Source organism: Capra hircus, chromosome 26, assembly GCF_001704415.2.
Source record: "Capra hircus breed San Clemente chromosome 26, ASM170441v1, whole genome shotgun sequence".
NCBI lineage: Eukaryota > Metazoa > Chordata > Mammalia > Artiodactyla > Bovidae > Capra > Capra hircus.
The window spans coordinates 5,876,633-5,900,819 of record NC_030833.1 but is presented as its reverse complement, the minus strand read 5'-3'; the positions used below and the strand labels follow the sequence as shown (position 1 = coordinate 5,900,819).

The following is a 24,187-nucleotide window of genomic DNA, read 5'->3' as shown; positions in this document are numbered from 1 at the left end:
GGCCCGGCTCTCTGCGACCCCGTGGACTGTAGCCTGCGCGGCTGCTCTGTCCATGGAATTCTCCAGGCAAGAACACTGGGGTGGGGTGCCATGCCCTCCTCCAGGGGATCTTCCCGACCCAGGGGTCAAACTCTTGTCTCTTACGTCCCCTGCACTGGCAGACAGGGTCTTCACCACTCGCGCCACCTGGGAGGTGCAAGCAAGTCTAAAGCTACCTTTAAGCAGAGTGAGTCTCCTGGCCTTGGGGCTCACTGTGTGCTGGCCCTACTCTTCAGAGACTTTCTCACTACCGCCTGGGAAGGAGTGGGAAGGGTTTCAGTTGTCAGACATCAGGAAGAAGTTGGACAAAACGACCTCAATGACCCCTCTCAACCCTAAGATTCCATGGGCCTACTTATGCCTACATCAGCTTGGCCTATGGACTCCTTCTGGGAGACCTGCCCCCCATGAGCCAGGCACCCATAAGGCTGGGTGCCCAGAAGCCAGGTTTCTAACATCTGACCTTGCCTCCTAACCTGAGATGACCAGCTCAGGCTCGAGCCTGAGGATTTAACTCAAAGACACAGGCTGCGAGAGTCAGATCCAGTTACTGCCTCTCCCGTGTCTCCTGCGCTGGCAGGCGGATTCTTCACTGCTGAGCCGCCTGGGCGTCCCTCTTCCCTGCTGCAGTAACTCACATAAGATCCATCTTACCACTTTCAACCGGTGTCCAGCGCAGTTTCTCTTTAACAGATGGAAACGACCTTGTCGGAAGATGCAGAGGGCATGAGTGTCCCCTCAGAGAGTCAACTCCCAACTGCATTCGGTACTCACACGGGCACTGACTCCAGCAGAGACTCGCCTTGACCTGAGCCGGTCTCCTCTGAGTTCCCCTCTGAGAACTCCTGACTAGGCCATGCTCCTGAGTTCTGTCCTTGGCCTACTTAGTGCAATTTTAGCAAGAATCCAGCTGGGTGAATTTAGAGGACATCCCCCGCCCTTGATATCTGATCAAATTCCTCTTCCCCCACCTGTCAAGTCACTTTAGCCAAAATCCTCCCTACTCCTGACATTTCCTCCTAAGAGATCCTCCATCCACTGACCCCCTCCCTTCTCCTTGGCTGTAAATTCCCACTTTTCCTTATACTTGGAGGTGAGTCAAATCTCTCTCCCCTCCTGTAAGACCCCCCTCTGAACAAGTGTCATGAGTGATTATTCAGCAGCTCCTCACCTTCTGCCTGAATACCCAAGTTTTAAGACTGCCTCTAATGTATTCTTCCAGAATGAGAACTTTGAAAATATAGATATATCTAAGAGGAAACAAAGAAATCCAGGAGACACGCGTCTCTCTCCTCATCCAGGCTTGTTTGGGCACGTTCTCCACAGCCTGGACTATTCACCTCTGGCCTCAGGGCCAACGTGCACCTGCTTCTAAGCCATTAAACTGCTAATCGCCTCGTGAGCAGGCTATGCTTGTCAGCAGAGCAAGAGCACGTGTGTTTTAGGCGACTTGCCATGCCGTGCTCAGTTGCTCCAGTTGCGTCCGACTCTTCGCAACTCTGGACTGTAGCCCTCGAGGCTCCTCTGTCCATGGGCTCCTCCAACCAAGAATACTGGAGTGGGTTGCCATGCCCTCCTCCAGGGGATCTTCCTGATCCAGGGATCAAACTTGAGTCTCTCATGTCTCCTGCGTTGGCAGACAGATTCTTCACCACTAGTGTCCCCTGGGAATCCCCCTTTAGGTGACCTAGTCCTCAGGGAAAGCAGATGGACACATGTGTGAAAGGCCACCTGGGTTCTCCCAGCCACCTCTGAGTGCCCCACAGAAACGTGGCGACTCCCAAACTCCCCGTGGCATGCTGGAAGCCAGCATGCCTCCCGAGCCTGCCACCCACCCCAGTAGAAGCTTCTATCCGAGGATTCACATTCTTACTACAGGCAATTTGGGGGCTAGGTTTTTGAAGGATCCAAACTAAATAGCTGCCACTACTAAAGAATAAGCTTATAAGCCATGCTCTGGGGGCTCCAAGAGGATTAACTAGGAAAGCTCCTTTCAAATAATATTTTTGTCTTGGGTTGACTGTGTCAGTTAAGGAAAGGATTTCAGATTCTGATACCTTTGATACAGGAAGGCGGTGAGGGGTAATGAAAAGAGAAGCTACAAATGTGTGTGATCACAGACACAGACATATTCATACCAACTTATCGGCCACACTTACCACCTAAAATTCAAGTGGAGATTAAAAATTAAATTTGCCACATGAAAAACAATTCTCTCAGAATTTATTCTTGCTAGAGTCTCTGAATTGAAATATTCTATTAACCCAGCAGTCTTATTACAAGACCATTGGAAATTTGACTTATATGCACGTGATTCTCTCGTGAAAGGGAGCAAGAAATCTTATTTACGTGCCATTTACATTAACAAACTTAACAAAGTTAGGGACTGGCATCATCCCACCTAGTGTTTCCACAGTTGAGTGCCTATGAATTGACGCTCCATAAAAGAGTGATTTATGAGCACACAGATACTGTGCCTACATTTAAACGGCACCCTCTCCAGTTCTGAGAAGATTCCCTATTTGTCCCATTATTCATTCTTGCCGGAACCGTGCTCCACGCTGGCCTAACCCCCTCGCACGCTCAGTGATCTGGGGTAATCTCGGCTTCTGAAGGCACTACCTAAGGCAACCGATATTTCTTTTGCATTGTTTGTGTTTTTCAGAGACTGCCAGCCTAAAAGCCTGTGTGTTTAGAAATTCAAATCAGCTTCAAGTCTTGTCGGAGTCGCTGAGCTCTCATTTTATGTTGGCAGGGAGACTGGGCTCGAAAGCACATTTCATTATTAATAAAAATAAAGGCGAGAGAGAACAAACAGAGGCTTGGAGGGAGTGCCACCCGGTCAGGGGCGAGTTCTTTACCTGCATTTGAAAGACTCTCCTTTCTTTCCCAGGCAGAGTGATCTCTCGGGGATGAGAAGAGCCGACTATGGATCTGGAAGATAAACAGAAACCTTTCCAGTTTTATATTCTTATTTGCCAGATATATAATCTTCAATAATGTATATTACTATTTAAAAAAAAATCAGGAAATGTCCCTAGAATTTCTCCTTTCTCCCAAGAAAGAACTACAGATTGTAATGAACATACTTATTTCCATTTTCTTCTGTGTTAATTCTGCCAGTGAAAAAAAGATGTTTTTCTTTTTTTCCTGCTTGTGGTTTTTCTGAGTATAGAAGAAAAGCATTTTTATTTAAGTCATAGTTGACTTATAATATTATGTTAGTTGCAGGTGTACAGCACAGTGATCCAGTTACACACACACACACACACACACATATATATATATATATTCACATGAGGAGAGCGTGACAACCCACTCCAGTGCTCTTGCCTGGAGAATCCCATGGACAGAGGAGCCTGTTGGGCTGCAGTCCACGGGGTCGCAAAGAATTGGACATGACTGAGCAACTAAGCACAGCGCATATATTCAAATACATACATATGTGGATGTGAACTGACCCAGTGGAAAAGATCCTGATGCCAGGAAAGATTGAAGGCAGGAGGAGAAGGGGCCGGAAGAGGATGAGATGGTTGGATGGCATCATTGACTCGATGGACATGAGTTTCAGCAAGCTCTGGGAGTTGGTGATGGACAGGGAGGCCTTGCGTGTTGCAGTCCATGGAGTCACAAAGAGTAGGACACGACTGAGCAACTGAACTGAAGTGATATACATATATACATGTCTTTTTATATGTATGTATTATACGTATTCGGAGAAGGCAATGGCACCCCACTCCAGTACTCTTGCCTGCACTCCAGTGTTCTTGCCTGGAGAATCCCATGGATGGAGAAGCTGGTAGACTGTAGCCCACGGGGTCACAAAGAGTCGGACACGACTAAGCGACTTTACTTACTTTATCAAATGTATATGTATACATACATATCTTTTTCAGATTATTTTCCCTTACAGGTTATTACAACATATTGAGTATAGTTTCCTGCGCTATACAGTAGGTCCTTGCTGATTATCTGTTCTGTATGGAGTAATGTATATATGTTAATCCCAAACTCCTAAATTATTCCTCCCTGCTTTCCTTTTGGGTAACCATAAATTGGTTTTCTATGTCTGTGAGTCTCTTTCTGTTTTAGAAATAAGTTAATTTTTATGAGTAAGTAAAGGGTGGGTTTCTGATGATTGCAAAATGCATAGGGAGGAGGCAGGGAGGGAGCAAAACTAATCAGTGAACATGGATTTTGCTAGTAGATCAAACAACCACATCTCATATTTCTTTTCTCTCCCAGCATAGCGCTGAACGGGTGTTGAGCTAAAATAGGACATTCAATAAATATTGATAAATTGATTAATCATGAGCCATCAAACTTCAGGAATTAGCCTTCAAGGCCCAATGAAAATACGATTAATGTATACAAAAGTGGTCTGCTGTCTGCAAGCTTGATCATGATGCTGCCTTCTCTGCCAAAAGACAAAGGTGTGTCAGTTTATTCTGAAAGCACTTGGCTGTGAGTCTTTCAGTTCTAGTTTATAAACCTCTAATCAGACTCCAGAGTACCTGCTCCTCATGGGACCTCACCTCATGCTCAGCATCCTTCTGAATATCTAATGGCCTTTCCCCAAAACTGAAGAATAACTCTTTAAACCGCCCCCCTCTGACTGTGATCTTATCCTGAGCCTAAGAGGCTGGATAGGCCTCATTCCGAACCCAGTTAGCTGCTTAGTCCCAGGGCTGGGTTAAGCTTCTCCGTGTATTCACATCCCTTTTTGGCCCCTTCACATGCCCAGCATTTGGGCCATAAGTTTGGAGACTGCAGATGGGAAACTGCAGGCAAACAATTCTTCTGGTCCAAGCAGGAGCCTGGCCTCTGAGAATTCACAGAGAAAGAAAAAGATTAGGGCAGGACCGGACTGCAGCTGGGCTGAGATAGGGAGGATTGAGTAGATATACAGCATTTTCTGACACTGTCCAGGCTCCTCCTTGAGCCTAACTCAGCCACTGACTATTGGCAATGTGATTATTAATTGTAATAAGCATAAGAAGAACGGCTGCTGGTTATTGAGGTTTCACATGGGCTGGTGCCTGGTCTGTGTTTTCCATACAACATCCCATTGAATTATTACAACTGTTAGAAAGTTATGTTGCTCTCAGCCCTGCTGTGGCAGCTGAGAAAGCCATAGCTAAGGTCCCCCACCGGGTACCTGGCGACCCAGCCAGGATTCAGACCAGGCTTGTCAGACCCAAAGCATTTCGAGCTTTTAGCCAGCGTGTTCCAAATACTGCTAGTGTTATAATTCGAGAAGACAGACGCATCCCAAAGTTCACGGCAACACTGTTCACAATAGCCAAGACAGGAAGGCAATCTAAGCGCCCACTGACAGAGGAGTGGATGAAGAAGACTCGGTTTCTTTCCTTTTAATGGAATATATCAGCCATAAAAGAGAAAGAAGGAACGCCATTTTGCAGCAACATGGATGGACCTCGAGATTATCATTATACTGAATGAAGTAAGTCACACAGAGAAATACGGCACAATGCCGCTTATACATGAAATTTAAAAAGGATGGTACAAATGAACTTATTTATAAAACAGAAATAGACTCACAGACATAGAAAACAAACTATGGTTACCAAAGGGGAAGTGGGCAAGAATAAATTAGGAGTTGGGGATTAAGAGATACACTATTGTATATAAAACAGATAACTGATAAGGATCTACTGTATAGCACAGAGAGCTCTACTTAGTATCTCGTAATAACCTGTAATGGAAGAGAATCTTAAAAAGTATATATATACACACACACATATATATAATTGAATCACTTTGCTGCATACCTGAAAGCAATGCAATACTGCAAATCAACTGTATTTCCATAAAAAATTTTTCAAAATGAAAAAAAAGAATTTAAGTTTAAAACAAAAAGAAATGCTGTTACTGTGATTATTGCAGAGTGCTATTATTTGGCTATTTGACTGTATTTGGCTGTGCTTATATAACCATCAAATTTGCATATGTCCTTTTCTCAAACTTGGCATAGACATGCCATACGAAACACACAATAAAACTTTTTATAAAGGAAATAAAAGTGCAGTACAGTAGACATAAGGATGGAAAGTCATTTAAAGCCCAAGCAGGAGAATTGAGCTCCCTCTCCACTGCTTCAAACACACCAATCCCATGGTCTGGAAGCTATCTGCTGGGGGCGGGGTGCAGAGCGACTCTGGCCCTGCAGAGATTTTAAGCTTCCTCTCTCTAGCATTGTTGTCTCATATGGTTCTCTTAAGAAAGTTTCTGCGTATTTTTGAAAGTAATTCCATCAAGTCTTGCAAGTCTTGCTACCCTGAGACCTGACTCAGAATCAGGTCTGCCCAGCAAGCCCACTGTGCACCACGTGACCCTGATCAAGAGCCCAGCCCCACAGTCTGTGAAGTTACAGGTACTGAAGTGTGCTGGTTCCGACCCATCACGACTTCTCTCTCGCCCAGGTCTAAGCGGCTGGCAGTAGACAACAAGCTGGCTCAGCCACACAGCCCTCTGTAAATGCCTGGCTCCTCCGAAGTCTGGAACTTCCTTGCACAGGCTCGGGCATTACAAACCCAAGAATTCCCAATAGCAGGATGATTCAGGAGCCTCAGTCATCATCTGACCCCAGGGCTCAGTCCACCAGCGACATCCTGGACACACGCGGCTTTGGCTACACTTTCCAAGGGCCGCTCTTTGAAATCCCTTCATACAGAAGGCAGCACTTTCCACTGCCCTTAGGACAGAGCATCAGAAGAACCTGCTGTGGTCCACCCCCACTGGTCTCCACGCATCCTGGCCAGACGAGCCGTGTGAGCTTCCCTCCTCCACCTGAATCAAATCCTCTCCCACGCCACGGGTCCTTCACCCCTGTTCTTCCATCTGCACAGCATGGACTTTCCCTGGTCGTGTCCTCTAGATCCTGTTCACATGACCTGCTCGTGTGTCTCTCCAGACACAGTGCTAAAAACTGTTTCTGATCTGCAAGCTCTTGCAGGAGCGTCCTTTTCCTTCAGAGCACTCAGCTTGCTTTGTAAGCACACACTGACTTCTATGAATCCACAACCTACGCCTGCTTCTCCCCTAGACTCTAAGCCCTCTGAGGATAAAATCATGTTTCCCTCACTTGCCGGTATATTCTCAGCTCCTAGTACAGAGACAGACACAAAGTGGGTTCTCAATAAATATTTATTTTACAAAAGGAGAGAAGAATTACTCAATCAGTTAATTAGCAAAAGCAAAGCTTCTTCTCCAAGTTAAGTTGCACAGAGGCCTTGAGAATCCACTGTCCCGTCTCTTCAGAGCTTGTGCGCCATCAAGGGTCCCCCTCGTCCTCTTCAATCTCAACTTTTGCCCTCTTCAACACTTTTAACCACATCCAAACTTTGCTTTTTTATTTTTTAGTTGAAGAACATTTGATTTACAATATAGCATCAGTTTCAGGAGTATAGGAAAGTGATTCAGCTACATGCGTGTGTGTGTGCATATATATATTATTGTTTAGTTACTAAATTGTGTCCAGCTCTTCTGTGACCCCGTGGACTGTAGCCCACCAGGTTCCTCTGTCCATGGGATTTCTCAGTCAAGGATACTAGAGCGGGTTGCCATTTCCTTCTCCAGGGGATCTTCTCAACTCAGGGATCAAACCCGGGTCTCCTGCATTGGCGTGTGGATTCTTTACCACTGAGCCACAGGGAGGTCTATACATATATAAATATGGCCTTCACGGTAGTGTTAGTCGCTCAGTCATGTCCGACTCCTTGCAACCCCATGGACTATAGCCCACCAGGCTCCTCTGTCCACGGAGTTTTCCAGGCAAGAACACTAGAATGCATTGCCATTTCCTTCTCCAGGGGCTTCCCTGTGGCTGTGTGTGTCTGTGTGTGTGTGTGTCTGTGTCTGTGTCTGTGTGTCTGTGTGTGTGTTCTTTTATCATATTCTTTTCCATTATGGTTTATTATGTGAAAGAAAAGTGAAAATGAAGTCGCTCAGTCTTGTCTGACTCTTTGCAACCCCATGGACTGTAGCCTACCAGGCTCCTCTGTCCATGGGATCTTCCAGGCAATAGTACTGGAGTGGATTGCCATTTCCTTCTCCAGGGGATCTTCCCGACCCAGGGCTCAAACCTGGATCTCCCGCATTGTAGACAGACGCTTCACCGTCTGAGCCACCAGGGAAGTCCTCTGGTTTATTATAGAATATGGAATATGGTTCCCTGTGCCATATAGCAAGACCCTGTAGTACATCTCTTTTCCATACAGTAGTTTGTAATCCCAAATTATTTATCCCTCTCCCCGATGCCTTTCCCCTTTGGTAACCATCAGTGTGTTTTCTATCTCTATGAGTCTGTTTCTGTTTTGTAGATGAGTTCACTTGTATTGTATTTTAGATTCCTCCAAAATTCTTCAGTCTCAGCTGAAGAATGAAACCAAAAATCTCCCTCCAGAAACACACACTACCTTTCTCCTTTCCTCTTCCCACTCGCCCCAAGCCGTGTAAAAGGAGATGGCCACACGCTCCATCCCACTGGAGGCCTCAGCTCAGCACCGCCTGGCCTCAGCAACTCTGACCTAAGACCCTGGAACTTGAGGCTGTGTTGCCCCGGCCCGGGCCGGCCAGCTGCAGTCGACGTCCTATACCCCTGCCCCTGGGCAGGTACGATTCCTGCACGTCTTCCCAGCGCATTTCTGCCTCCCTCTCTTCATCACCATCTCCTCCTCCCTCTCTCCACCACCTCCAAGGAAGCCTCAGAATTCTTGCCAAGTTCACAACGTCCCAGCAGCCTTCTCCCTCCACAGTATCGCCAGTCATGTGATAAAGCAAATTTGGTTATGTCCCTCCCCAGCTTAAAACCCTCAGATTCCTAATGAATTCCAAATAGAATTGGGGGTGGGGGGAGATAAATTTGCAAGTTTGGGATTAAAACATAAACACTACTATACATAAAATAGATACCCAGCAAAAACAGCACAGGGAACTCTATTCAATACCTTGTAATAATCTATAACGGAAGAGAATACAGAAAAAGAATGCATATATTTATATGTCTGTGTAACTGAATCTTTTTGCTATCCACCTGAAACTAGCGCAACATTATAAATCAACTGTGCTTCAATAAAAAGAAAAAATCCATATATATTGTTAAAGTCATACTCACAGAGGACACTTCTGCCGTGTGATTCATCATGACGGATACCGGGACGGATCTAAAATATCCTACGGCAGGGGCTGGCTCTGTAGCTCAGAGCACATATGTTAATGTGTCCGTTAAGATTATAGCAATGTTCATAATCCATACGACAGAATCCACACCTGCAGACACAACCACGTATCATGGCAACCTTGAATGCTATGCCGATTTGGATATTATTTCCCAAATGATGGGGAGGCTTTGGTGATTTCTGAACAAGGAGAGTCAGCGCCTTATGTTCAGTTCTGTGTTAAAGCTTCGTCTTGTGTACACATTACATTACAGCCTTGTCTCTGGAACCTTGATGCGTAAGCTGAAATTACCTTTTGCCTATGTAAGGTGCAATGTTGCGTGATTTATTTTACCAAGTCTGACATGTGATATGTTTATTTTTTAATTTTAATTCTCTTTATTGTGGTTAAACCCACCCCATACAGAATTCAGCATCATAACCATTTTTAAGTGTGCGGTTTACTGGTGTTAAACAATAACTCGCCCTTCCCCCACCCCCCAGCCTGCGGCAGCCTCTTTCTGCCTGGACGGCTAGTCTAAGTACCTCATGCAAGTGGAATCATACAGTATTTGTCCTTTTGTGACTTGATTATCTCCCTCAGCACAATGTCCTCAAGGTTTATCCACATTGAACACTATGTCAAAGCTTTCCTCTTTTTTAAATTAATTTTTTGGGGGTATAGTTGATTTACAGTGTTGTATTAATTTCAGGTATACAGCAAAGTGAACCAGTTATACATATACATAGATCCATTCTTTTTTAGACTCTTTTCCCCATAGGTCATCACAGAGTGTCGAGTAAGCTCCCTGCGCTATGGAGTAAGTTTTTATTAGTTATCTATTCTATATCTGCTGCTGCTGCTAAGTCACTTCAGTCGTGTCCGACTCTGTGTGACCCCAGAGACGGCAGCCCACCAGGCTCCCCCGTCCCTGGGATTCTCCAGGCAAGAACACTGGAGTGGGTTGCCATTTCCTTCTCCAGTGCATGAAAGTGAAAAGTGAAAGGGAAGTTGCTCAGTCATGTCCGACTCTTCAAGACCCCATGGACTGCAGCCTACCAGGCTCCTCCATCCATGGGATTTTCTAGGCAAGAGTACTGGAGTGGGGTGCCATTGCCTTCTCCGATTTCATATATAGTAGTGTGTATATATCAACCCCTATCTCCCAGTTTATCCCTCCCTTGCTTCCCCCTCGGTAACCATAAGCTTGCCCTTCCTTTACAGACTGAATGATACTCTCCTGCACATAAACACTACATTTCGCTTGTTCATTCATCTGTCAACAGACACGCTTCAGTTGCTTCCATGTTTTAACTACTATGAGTAATGCTGTACAAATATCTCTTGGAGATTCTGCCTTCAGCTCTTTTCGATATGTACCCAGGAGTGGAACTGCTGAATCATATGACAATTCTATTTTTAATTTTTTGAGGAACAAACATACTGTTATTTGCAGAGGCTGTACCATTTGCACTCCCATCAACAATGCATAAGTATTTTAATGTCTCCCACACCCTCCACCAACAATTATTATTTGGGGGCTTTTTTTTTTTTCCATAGTACCACACTCAAATAGGTGTGAAGTAGTATCTCATTGCAGTTTTTCTTGGCTTCTTCCCTAATGATTATTAGTGCTCAGCCATCTTTTCTTGTGCTTATTGGCCATTTAGATTTCTTCTTGGAGAAATCCTCATCCAAGTCTTTGCCCATATTTGAGCTGATTGTTTATCTGTTCTTGAGTTTTACGTGTTCTCTACATATTCTGGACATCATCCTCTCATCAGACGTACGATTTACAAACACTTTCTCCCATTCTGCAGGTTGCCCTTTTACTATGTTGATATATTTTTCAATGCACAAATTTTTAAAGTCTTCATAAAGTCCAATCTGCCTATTTTTTTTCTTTTGTTAATTATGCTTTTTGGAGGTATGCTCAAGAAATTATTGCCAAGTCCCATGTCTTGAAGGTCTCACCTATGTTTTCCTCTAAGAGTTTTATGGTTTTAGCTCGTTGACCCATTTTGAGTTAAGTTTTATACATGGTGTCAGATAAGGATCCAACAGGACTAATCACTGAGTGACTCCTCACTCAGTCCATTCAAGACTTTATCTCCTTTAGGTCTTTGAAGCCAACAGTGTGTTATTTAGTGAACGGCAACAGTAATTTAGCAAAGACACCCAATAGGGGGAAAGATTCAAGGTCTCTTTGTCACCTCTGTTCCCAGAGGCAGCTGAGCCTGCTTCAAGCCCAGGGTCACAGGTGGAGCTGGCACTGAGGGCTCATTGCACGCCAGGCAATTAACTCATTGGATCCTAAGACAGCTCGGTGAGAGAAGCATAATTACTATTTCAATTTTGCAGAGCTGGAAATTAAGGCACACAAAGGGGAAGTAAATTGCCCAAAGTCACACACACTGACTAATCAAGTGAAGAAGCCCAGACTAGAACCCAGCAATTAGAATGACTCCTTGGGAGTGAAAAACTATGACCAGGATCAGGCACATTAAAAGAATCACGGGTCTCACAATCATAGGAAATGCTCCAGTCTGTAAATCTCCTGCATATACATCAGCTCATCTGGACTCTCCAAAGTCCCTGAGAAGCTGCCAGAACACACACAGGTGTTTTTTACGCAGTGAAATCAAGACCCAGAGGGAGTTAGAGACCTGAGTGCCCAGGAGCAGGACTGCGGTGGCTCTGGCACCTACAACGGCCCCTCTGAGCCTGGTCTGGAGTTCCTCCACATTGTCTGACCACCTGCCTCCTACGGAGTCCCACCTACCAGCAGAAATTCTGGGCTCACACCTGACACCAGCTTGGATACTGATCACACTGACTGCAGATAGATTTGTGAATTCCCTTGGGAGCCTGAAGTTGATTTGAACAACGTGGGTACAATAATACTGGAGACTTCCACTTGTATGAGACTAAATACTCTACAGAACAACTTCCACGTTTTTTCACTCACTCCTCCAAAGTCCTACCATAATATCTGTGCTCTAAGAAACAAATATATCATTGTCTTTTGCTGGATTTGCAGTGTACTGTCTTTCCCTTCAAGACATCGGGGTACTCACTGTGAACCCATAATCCCTGATGTGCAATTCTAAAATCCCTGAAGCTCTGAAATCTGAGACTTTTTCTCTCTGAGTTTGTAGAAAACTAATCTTGACAGAAAAACCTTCCCTGAGCTAACCTGGGGCTATTTATAATGTTAATGTATTCCATGTAATGTGAATATTCATATATTTTTATTGGAGAAACATCAATGAGCTTAATTACGGGGTGCTACTCAGATTCCATTGGGAATTTTATGCAGGATCATCTTTCTGAAATAAAACTGAAAGGTCACTATTGACTTACACTTGTCCCCAAGAGTTTTGGATGGAGAAAACTGTGGATGGGACCACAGACATTTAATGGACTTACAGTCCCTGGGATAGTGTTTTCCAAATGCCCCTCATGCAGTTTCCACAAGACATATGTTATCTCTGCTTATATTAGACATGAACTCTGGGGTATGGAAAGATTTGGTAATTCAAGGAGCTACTAAATGCCAGATTCAAAACAACTAGAATGTCATGTTCTCAGCATTCCCCATAGAAGTGTGTATGAGTGTATGTGTGTGTGTGTGTAGAGGTGGAGAGGTAGTTATAGATGATTCATGGGTTTTGTGAAGCACTGAGCAACTAAAACAGAGACTGAAACTTCATAGATCCCAAGAAAGAAAACAGAGGTGAGAACAGGAGTTTCCAGGCCTACATAGAACCCCAGCTCCACTCTGCCTATTCTGGACCCCTGCCGGCTTGGCAGAGAAAACACAGGAGACAGTCTGAAACTACTTAAATCCCAAGTTGTCAAAGATCACGAGTGGATCTGGTTGGCAGGATACCAGGATATCCTAAGATATCCTATCTTAGGATAAAGATCAGTTCAGTTCAGTCGCTCAGTCGTGTCCAACTCTTTGCGACCCCATGAATCGCAGCACGCCAGGCCTCCCTGTCTATCACCAACTCCCGGACTTCACTCAGACTCACATCCATTGAGCCAGTAATGCCATCCAGCCATCTCATCCTCTGTCGTCCCCTTCTCCTCCTGCCCCCAATCCCTCCCAGCATCAGAGTCTTTTCCAACGAGTCAACTCTTCGCATGAGGTGGCCAAAGTACTGGAGTTTCAGCTTTAGCATCATTCCTTCCAAATAAATCCCAGGGCTGATCTCCTTCAGAATGGATAGGATACCTTTATCCTATCTTCTTTTTTAGGATAAAGGTAGACATTGGTTGGAGTCTACCAACAGAAAAGCAAAAAAGAGGACCATTTCTTCTCAGCATCCCAGTGCCTTCTCCTGAGGATGTGGGAAGTCCCACTGAAGGGCAGATAACAAGCACGAGGCATAGATGGCTCCAGGTTGGATCGCCAATGGGTTAATGCAACCTCTTTGGGGTCTAGCGTGCACTCTTCATGGTTAATTTAGACACGATTGATCTTCGCCAGTGTTGCGTGTCTATATTCAATCTTCTGAACTCTCTTCTGCAACAATAATTAATGTCGGAGCAGTGTATGGATCAACGGTGGGTCTTCTGGTTAATGTAACCCTGTACCTATAATAACTCAAAACTGAGATTTATCACTCTACCAGGATTCCCTCTTCACGCTTCATCTCTTCATGTTTACATCTGGTTTAACTTTTTCTAATCTAAAATAAATCAGCATGAAAAGCATTAGATTTTTCATTTAGATTCTCAATTGCCTTTTATTATCGAGATAATGCCCCTTATCTGATTGCAAATGGTGGGACCATTCCCTTGTTAGAACCTTAAAAAAAATTGCTACAGTCCAACCTCGGCATCTCTCCTTGCTTCTCCTTCACTTTGGTTTTTCAAGGGTGGTGTCTGGAGGAGGGGTTCTGGCTTGAAACTGAGACAAATCAGAATATAAAGAGGATAGATCATTTCAACCGTTCCTCCTCTTGTGAGACTCATGCAGGAAGAAGGCCTCCCCCGGCTGCCTAATGGGAAGTGGGCTTCAGTGAGTTCAGGCTTCATTTCACCCCCTGTGACCCTAGTCCCTGTCGGTCTGCAAGGATAAACGGGGCAGCAATGATGGAGCACCTGGCTGGAGACTTTTACACAAACATCAGGCGTGCAGGGCAAGCACAGCCACGTTACAGGCATGGTGACCACCCAGCTACAAAGTCAGGTTTGTGTATCAGAAAGGCAGATCTCCCCAGACTCCTGGAGCTTGCCTTTCAGCGCGTTCTGCTGTGTTTTATCGTGGGCGATGCTCTTCTCCTAACTTTAAAGTGGGAGCTGATGATTCCAGAAACTGAATCTATTCCTTGTACCTGGTGGAGGCTTCTTCTTTCCCCAGTAATTGTTTACTATCCCTGTCTGCTTTCCCTCAGAGACCCACGCTGCTTGAAACACTTCAGCATAGGACGCAACACCGTGACTCTGACTTTGGAACACCTCAGGAAGTTCTGAAGACCCAGTCGCCCACTCAGGCCTACAGCGTTTCACTCAACTGCGGTCACTTTCCTTCCTTCAAAGAAAGAGAGACAAAGAGGACGAAAAAAAGGACAAGGTGTTTCCTGTTCTCTGGCTCACCCGTTCCCAGGAACACCTCCCCTGAGCTTGTGGGGAAAGTCCCTCCCATCTCACACTGGGGGCTGCTGTTTTATGACTTTTTTAGCCAGACTGACAGAAAGCAATCTAAAGGGAGCACTTTATATAGCACTTTATATAGCTGATTTTCACACCTTTTCAGAATGACTTGGTGAGAAATAGCAGAATAGAGTCCTTCGAGCTTAATAATAATAAGATGCCCTACACAGCAGTTAGGGTTTCCCTGGTAGCTCAGCTGGTAAAGAATCCGCCTGCAATGCAGGAGACCCCGGTTTGATTCCTGGGTCAGGAAGATCCACTGGAAAAGGGCATGGCAGAAAGTGAAGAGGAACTAAAAAGCCTCTTGATGAAAGTGAAAGAGGAGAGTGAAAAAGTTGGCTTAAAGCTCAACATTCAGAAAACAAAGATCATGGCATCCGGTCCCATCACTTCATGGGAAATAGATGGGGAAAGGGTGGAAACAGTGTCAGACTTTATTTTCGGGGGCTCCAAAATCACTGCAGATGGTGACTGCAGCCATGAAATTAAAAGACGCTTACTCCTTGGAAGGAAAGTTATGACCAATCTAGACAGCATATTGAAAAGCAGAGACATTACTTTGCTGACTAAGGTCCGTCTAGTCAAGGCTATAGTTTTTCCAGTGGTCATGTATGGATGTGAGAGTTGGAGTGTGAAGAAGGCTGAGCGCCGAAGAATTGATGCTTTTGAACTGTGGTGTTGGAGAAGACTCTTGAGAGTCCCTTGGACTGCAAGGAGATCCAACCAGTCCATTCTGAAGCAGATCAGTCCTGGGATTTCTTTGGAAGGGATGATGCTAAAGCTGAAACTCCAGTACTTTGGCCCCTCATGTGAAGAGTTGACTCATTGGAAAAGACTCTGATGCTGGGAGGGATTGGGGGCAGGAGGTGAAGGGGACGACAGAGGATGAGATGGCTGGATGGCATCACTGACTCGTTGGATGTGAGTCTGAGTGAACTCCGGGAGATGGTGATGGACAGGGAGGCCTGGTGTGCTGCGATTCATGGGGTCGCAAAGAGTCGGACATGACTGAGTGACTGAACTGAACTGAACTGAACCCACGCCAATATTCTTGCCTGGAGAATCCTCACAGACAGAGGAGCCTGGCGGGCTACAGTCCCTGGGGTCACAAAGAGTTGGACACGACTGAGGGACTAAGTACAGCACAGCAGTTACCCCGTGCCAAGCATTGTGCTAGATTTCGAGTCTCCATGGCAACACAGGAAGGAAGGTACCACTGTATTTCCAACTGAATATGACGTTTAACATTATTGTTAATAGCAATATCAATAAAATAATACAACAGACCCACAACCATAGGAAGCAGACTTATGGCTACCAAAAGGGAAAGGGGGTGGAGGGATAAATTAGGACTTTGGGTCATAGTAACATATACACACTACTATATGTAAAACAGATAACCAATAAGGATCCACTACATAGCACAGGGAACTTTATTCAACATTTTGCAATAACCTATAGGGAAAAGAATCTGAAAAAGAATATATATATGTATATATATATGTGTGTGTGTGTGTGTATATCTCACTGTGCTGTACACCTGAAACTAAGACAATATTGCAAATCAACTATACTTCAATTTTTAAATTAATAAATAAAAATTATCTTCAAAAGCTATAATATGATATCAACAACAAAGCATTACTGAACTCTCATGTTGAGCCAAGCCCTGCCTCAAATTTCCATCCACCACTTTCTCCAGTCCCCACGAATGCCCCAGATTTCTTAACTCCAACCTGTATAGGAATCAGCTGATGCTGAGAAAGGTAAGAGTTCACGTATAGTCCAAATTAATAAGGGGCAAGGGAAGGATCAAAATCCAAGTTTACACGAGTCAGGGCCCAAGCCCTCACCCCTCTGATGTCTCAACAGAACATCATTTATTTCATTAAGATGCCAAAGTTCTAACAGAAACTAACGACAGACACAAATAATCGCATACTGTGTGATTTCAGCTATAGAAGCTGCTGACCAGGGAAAAATAAAGTGGCAGAAAGCAAACCCATGGTTGCTAGGGCTGAGCTGGGGGGAGGACGTGGAGTGCAAAGGGCACAAGGAACTTTCTGGGTCAGTGGAAATGCTCTATATCATGATTTGGAACTAGGTATATAACTGCACACATTTGTCAAAACAAAATGAAGTGCTCGGTTATAAAGTTATGAATATTAATGAATGTAAATTATGCCTTAATAAGGATGACTTTTTAAAACATACCATGAATAAGCTCCAATTTATCTTAGAGTTCCAGTTCAACACAGAGTTAGAGAGAAATGATGGGACCTTGACCTCAGGCACCTCACCACCCAGTTAAAGAGAACTGTCTTGGACATCTGTAAGCACAAGTTAGGGCAGGACCGCCAACCATGGCTCTGGGCCCTCACCTTGACGGCCACGTGCTGGTTTAGTGTTGCCGTCTTGGATTATTTTTTAATTGTTGTATAATATACACAACACTTTGGCCACCTGATGAGAAGAGCCGACTCACTGGAAAAGACCCTGATGCTGAGAAAGACTGAGGGCAGGAGGAAAAGGAGGCGACAGAGGATGAGATGCTTGGATGGCATCACTGACTCAGTGGATGTGAGTTTGAGCAAGCTCTAGGAGACAGTGAAGGACAGGGAAGCCTGGTGTGCTGCAGCCCATGAGGTTGCAAAGAGTTGGACATGACTTAGCAAATGAACAACAACAACAACATACACAACGTGAAATTTGCCCCTGGAAGTGTCGAAGCCCATGAGACCAAGTACATTCACCGTGTGCAACCACATCCTCTCTGTCTCCAGAGCTTTTCCATCCTCACAGACTGAAACTCTGTCCCCATTAAACAATGGTTTTCCATTCCCAGCTCCCACCAGTTCCTGGCAGCCACCAATCTGCCTTCTGTCTCTGAATTTAACTGCTCCAGGGGCCTCAGGCAAGTGAGGTCAAGCAACAGCATGCCCCCCGTGCCTGGCTTGTCTCACTCAGAACAAGGTCCCTGGGCTCAGCCAGGCAGGTGGGCTGCTTTCACTCTGCCACGGGGTCTTCGGACGCACACGGCTTTTTGCGTCGATGCAGCCCGACCTTCCCGCTTTTCCTTCCGTGGCCTGTGCTGCGGGTATCGCCATCTAGGTTCTTTGGAGGCCTTCGTCTGTGCACTCGCGCTTTGTGTGCACACCTCATGGACAGCAGATCGTGCACGTTGTGCGTGTGTGTTGATTCCTTGCTGTTCCACTCACAGAAGGTGTTCAGGGGCGCCTTGGTCTCAGAAGTCGGGTGAACCCACAGTGTAGGAGTCTGACGAGACTCAGAGGGAATACAAGGCAAGCAAATTACCCTAAGACCAAGCAAGCTGAGGGCTGGCAGCCCCTGCTGGAACCAGACTTCCTCCTAATGCAGGAAGATGGCTATGGGTTTCTGGAAAATACAAATGACTGAGCAATGCTATTGAGACCGGCTGGGACCCAGGACCCTCTGCTGCAGTGCTTGGACCTGGACAAACGTCTCCTTAAGCAACCAACTGCAAAGGAACTATAAGGGACTAAAATCGCTGTATTGGGGCAAATTATGGACAATAAGATACAAAAAGACCAAAAATCCAATTGCCAGTTCTGAAGTAGTAGCAGTATTAGTTTCTCAGTCATGTCTGACTCTTTGTGACCCTGTGGACTGTAGCCCACCAGGCTCTTCTGCCCATGGAATTCTCCAGGCAAGAATACTGGAGTGGGTTGCCAACCCTTCTCCAGGGGATCTTCCTGACCCAGGGATTTAACCCATATCTCCTGCATTGCAGGCAGGTTCTTTACTGCCTGAGCCACCAGGGAAGTCCTTCTGAAGAGCTAGGGGCAAAAGCAGAGTATTGTTCAGGCCAACTACACTGGACGCCACCAAAGGCACGGGCAAAGCTCCTGAGCCACCCCTCCAGCCCGACCCACAGACACACCATTACCCTCACCCCATACAAGGAATCAGCTCACACATCCCCTCAGGGACTGAGCAAGGGGCCCTTACACTTGTTCTCATTTGCTGCTGCTGCAGCAGGGGCCCAATAAAGCCTCGCTTGAATTTCTCATCTGGCCTTTTACCAATTTCTTTTTTTTTAACTTTTTATTTTGTATTGGGAGTTCAGCTAATTATCAAACACGTTGTGATAGTTCAGGTGGACAGAGAAGGGATTCAGCCATATATATACATGTATCCACTCTCCGCCAAACTCCCTTCCCATCCAGGCTGCCACATAACATTGAGCAGAGTTCCATGTGCTATACAGTAAGCCCTTGTTGGTGATCCATCTTAAATACAGCGGTGTGTACATGTCCACCCAAACCCCTAACTATCCCTTCCCCCCGCCCTTAAACTGGTAACACTCTCACATCTGTTCTTGCTTCCGTTACAGCCCTTCCTAGCCACACATTTATGCTGAAAAGAATGGCCTAGAAGGAAAGGAAGAGATGGGCAACCACAGTCTGCTTTCCTTTCGGTCCTTCCTTACTCATCAGTAAAGCGAAATAGAGAGTGTTGGTAAAATATGATTATACCAAGGAATGAAATTAAAATCTGAATTGGTTTCTGCAGAGTTTCCATTGTTCTAGTAAGAATACATGTATGCATGGATGAGATTTTTTAAAAAATGGTATCATTTCAGTAATTTCACAGATGAATTCAATGCTTTTGTATTTGTGTGTATTTGTGTTAAAACTGGCATCACATAATACCATAGACGAACAGTAAAATTTATGGTAATGATTTAAAATTTTAATTGTTTTTACTTGGACTGACATTCAATAGCAAATAAAAACCATCATAACAAATCAAGAAAAAGACCACGGAAGAAAGGAAAGAGACATGTTTTAGAAACTTAAATGACTATTTCCCCCAGATTGTTTAACATGGGGTCCACACTTTCATTTTGTACTGGTCCCCACAAATGACACAACCAGACCTGAGTGAGGGGCCGTTTATTGTGGAAGTATTGCATAGAATTAGAAAACAATTGCTTCTTGGAAGGAAAGCTATGACAGACTGAGACAGTGTATTAAAAAGCAAAGACATCACTTTGCTGACAAAGGTCCATACAATCAAGGCTATGGTCTTTCCAGCCATCATGTACAGATGTGAGAGTTGGACCATAAAGAAGGCAGAGTGCCAAAGATTTGATGCTTTTGAACTGTGGTGTTGGAGAAGATTCTTGAGAGTCCCTTAGATAGCAAGGAGGTCCAACCAGTCCATCCTAAAGAAAATCAGTCCTGAATATTCATTGGAAGGACTGACGCTGAAGCTGAAACTCCATACTTTGGCCACCTGATATGAAGAACTGACTCATTTGAAAAGACCCTGATTCTGAGAAAGATTGAAGGTGGGAGGAGAAGGGGATGACAGAGGATGACATGGTTGGATGGCATCACCGACTGGATGGACAAGAGTTTGAGCAAGCTCCCGGAGACGGTGAGGGACAGGGAGGCCTGCTGTGTTGCAGTCCACGGGGTCGCAAAGAGTCAGACATGACTTGGCAACTGAACAACACTGCATGGCAAGTCTTCAGATTTTTGTTCCCTGTGATTGAGGGCTGGCACAGTGGGACACACATTGGGATCACCGCTAAGCTTCTTTCCTGGGTATTACATCAACAGTAAGGAGCAAACTATGACTCTGAGCCCACACATCTGTGCACCCTGGGCCCCTCTTCATGTCCATTAACTGACACACGACCCCTTTCACACACCTAAAGTACCGCCGCTGAACAGGCTTCCTCTGAAACTGTAGAGTCACAAAGCAGCTACACTAGAGAAGGCAGCACTGCCCAGAACTCATTAGCAAGGAGCTGAGCGCATCTGTGGCTAAAATCCTGAGTTTCATGAACTTTCTGTCAGTGGAGGGCTGGATCAGAGGCTCTGAGCCCTCCGCAGGGTAGGGCCCACCCCCTTGCCCCTGGTTGCAGTGGCTTTCTGGGAAGAGGCTTCTTGTCCTCAGTACAGAACGGCAAGCAATTTGTTGTCTGCTTTAAGAAAATCGTGCCCTCACTTTTGTCTTCAGCCCTGTTTGTTTCTCTGATACATTATTATTCCTAAATTCTGGATATTTTCCAAGACACTCCTTTTTGGAGCTGTCTCCAAGTCTTCTCTGGAAGAAGAAGGGATATAAATTAGACTCACAGAGAGGAAATTAAATAATTTCTCTATTAGGAATTTGATTAATGAAAAGGGGAGTAGGACTGACCTCTATTTTGGAGCGTCATTTTGGCAAACTAGAGCCGATGTCTGTCTGTCTACCCATCTGTCTGTTGATCAGTAAAAAATGAGTGACTCTGGAAGGGAGCCTAACATACATATCAAATCAGAGGGTGCTGTGTTCCACGCCTGAAGCCATCGATCGTCACTCACGCTGGCCTCAGGTTTTCAGCTAAAATACGCTTGGTGCACTTTTGTTCATTCATTCACTCACTCACACACATACTCCACAGTGTTTCTTGAAGGCTGACCTGTTGCTAGGGGCAGAGTCATGAGCTAGAACAGATTAGGGACTCCTTTTCTTATGACGCTCCTAATAGAGGTTCACACCTGTGTTTCTTCAAATCCAGGGCTCCTATGATTTCCCTCTTTGCACAGATACAAAGGTTTTAAATACAGTACGGTACCAGAATATTCACATGCCCCAAAAGTTCTCTTTCTTTTGAGTGTGAACAGAACCTGTAAACACGATGGGCTATCATTGCTACAACTAAATTATGTTATATCGCAAAAGGTTCTTACAGATGCAGTTGAGGTTGTTAATCTGCTGCTGTGGAGCTAATCCAAGGGAGATCATATTAGGTAGACCTGACCTAATCAGATGTGCCCTTAAATGAAGTCAGAGGGATTCAAAGCAGCGAGACTGTCCTTCTGACCTTGAGGAAGCAAACAAACATGCTGTGAACTGCCTATGGCCAGAACCACATGACAAGGCCTGAGGACAACCTCAGGGGGCTGAGTGTGCCACCCGAGCCCCATCGAGACAATGGGGACCGTTGGTCCTGCAGCCACAAGGAGCTGAATTCTGACAATAACCGTGGATCTTGGAAGAGGCCTCTGAGCTACAGATGTGATCCCAGCCTCATCTGACACCTTGATTCAGCCTGGGAAGACCCTAAGCAGAGGGACCAAAACTGTAAAATAATAAATAGGTATTGTTTTAAAGTACTAAGTATGTGATCATTTGCTTTGCAGCAATAGAAGAATAACACAGTTATCTGCCCAGATTGTTTGAGACAGGAATACTAGACCACCTTACCTGCCTCCTGAGAAATCTGTATGGAGGTCAAGAAGCAACAGTTAGAACTGGACATGGAACAACAGACTGGTTCCAAATTGGGAAAGGAGTATGTCAAAGCTATATATTGTTATCCAGCTTATTTAACTTATATGCAGAGTACATCATGTGAAATGCTGGGCTGGATGAAACACAAGCTGGAATCCAGATTGCTGGGAGAAATATCAATAACCTTAGATATGCAGATGACACCACCCTTATGGCAGAAAGCAAAGAGAAACTAAAGGGCCTCTTGATGAAGGCAAAAGAGCAGAGTGAAAAAACTAGCTTAAAGCTTAACATTCAAAAAATGGAGATCATGGGGAAACAATGGAAACAGTGACAGACTTTATTTTCTTGGGTTTCAAAATCACTGCAGATGGTGTCTGCAGCCATGAAATTAAAAGATGCTCCTTGGAAGAAAAGCAATGACAAACCTAGACAGCATATTTAAAAACACAGACGTTACTTTGCTGACTAAGGTCTGTCTAGTCAAATGGTTTTTCCAGTAATCATGTATGGATGTGAGAGTTTGACCATAAAGAAGGCTGAGCACCAAAGAATTGATGCTTTTAAATTGTGGTGCTGAAAAGACTCTTGAGAGTCCCTTGGGTTTCAAGGAGATCAAACAAGTCAATCCTAAAGGAAATCAATCCTGAATATTCATGGGAAGGACTGATGCTGAAGCTGAAATTCCAATACTTTGGCCACCTGATGTGAAGAACTGACTCCTTAGAAAAGACCCTCATGCTCGGAAAGATTGAAGGTGGGAGGAGAAGGGAATGACAGAGGATGAGATGGTTGGATGGCATCACCAACTGGATGGACAGAAGTTTGAGTAAGCTCCAGGAGTTGGTGTTGGACAGGGAAGTCTAATATACAGCAGTCCATGGGGTCGCAAAGAATTGGACACAACTGTGTGACTGAACAGAACTGAATAGTTGATCAGAGCTGAAACTACGTATGATCCTACATGAAACTGGGATTATCTCATGAGTAAATAAACAGTTTCCTCAGTTAACTTATACAGAGCACAAGGAAACAAAGAAGCAACTTGCTTGTACTGGAGAACACTGATTGATAATGCTTGTGGACCACCACGGTGGAAACACTGAAATCTATACTGCTTCACATGACATGGGCCAATCCGCTGATCTGGCCTCTGCCGAGTATACCTGGCCTATATATTAGGCAATGCTTTGATATAAGTTCCGCTACATTATGAAAATTTTTAGCCATTATTTCTTCAGAACTTTTCCGTACCCTCACCCCATACCTATTCTTTCTAAGATTCTAATTATATGGGTCTTGGATGTTTTTGTATCAATCCCTCTTTTTTTTCTCCTTTGTGTTCAATCAGAAATTTCGTTGATCTTTTCCTCTATAGCATCCAATTTCCTGTTACTACCACCTAGCAAAACTTCCATTTCAGATAGTATTAAAGAATCACTTTATTTTCTTCTCTATAAGTTCTATTTGGTTTATTTTTATGTCAACTATTTCTCTTCCCATTTATTGTAATATCTTCCCTTAAATCCTTGAATTTAAAGTAATAGTAATATATTTATAGTATTTACAAGAGCTTCTTAAAAAGTCCTTGCTTGCTGTTCCATCATCTCTCCATCCGTTTAGGGATCTGCTTCTATTAATCATAATTTCCCCTGGTTAAATCATACTTTCCTGCTGCTTTGAATACATAGAAAGCTTTATCTGGATGCCAGATATTTTTAATTTTGTATTATGACTTGATGGATTTTGTTGTAATCTTTTAAAAAGTGTTGAACTTTGTTCTGGCAGGCAGTTAAACAACTTGTGAAACAGCTTGATTCTTTTAAGACTGTTTTAAGTTGTTATAGGATGGACCTGGAATGGGGCTTCCCAGGTGGCGCTAGTGGTAAAGGAGACTGCCTGCCAAGGCAGGATATGTAAGAGATGCGGATTCCATCCCTGGGTCAGAAAGATCCCCTGGAGGAGGGCACAGCACCCCACTCCAGTACTCTTGCCTGGAGAATCCCATGGACAGAGGAGCCTGAAGGGCTAC

At 44.7% G+C, this 24,187-nt stretch overlaps 1 protein-coding gene across 1 annotated transcript in view; it reads right to left on the bottom strand.

Moving 5' to 3' along the window:
- The window catches only part of C26H10orf90 (chromosome 26 C10orf90 homolog), a 243,569-nt gene that overhangs the window by 206,274 nt on the left and 13,108 nt on the right, over positions 1-24,187 (bottom strand). The window contains exon 2 of the mRNA XM_013975309.2: positions 2,901-2,973. Coding sequence (XP_013830763.2) covers positions 2,901-2,973 — 73 coding nt within the window. The remainder of the gene's footprint in view (positions 1-2,900; positions 2,974-24,187) is intronic.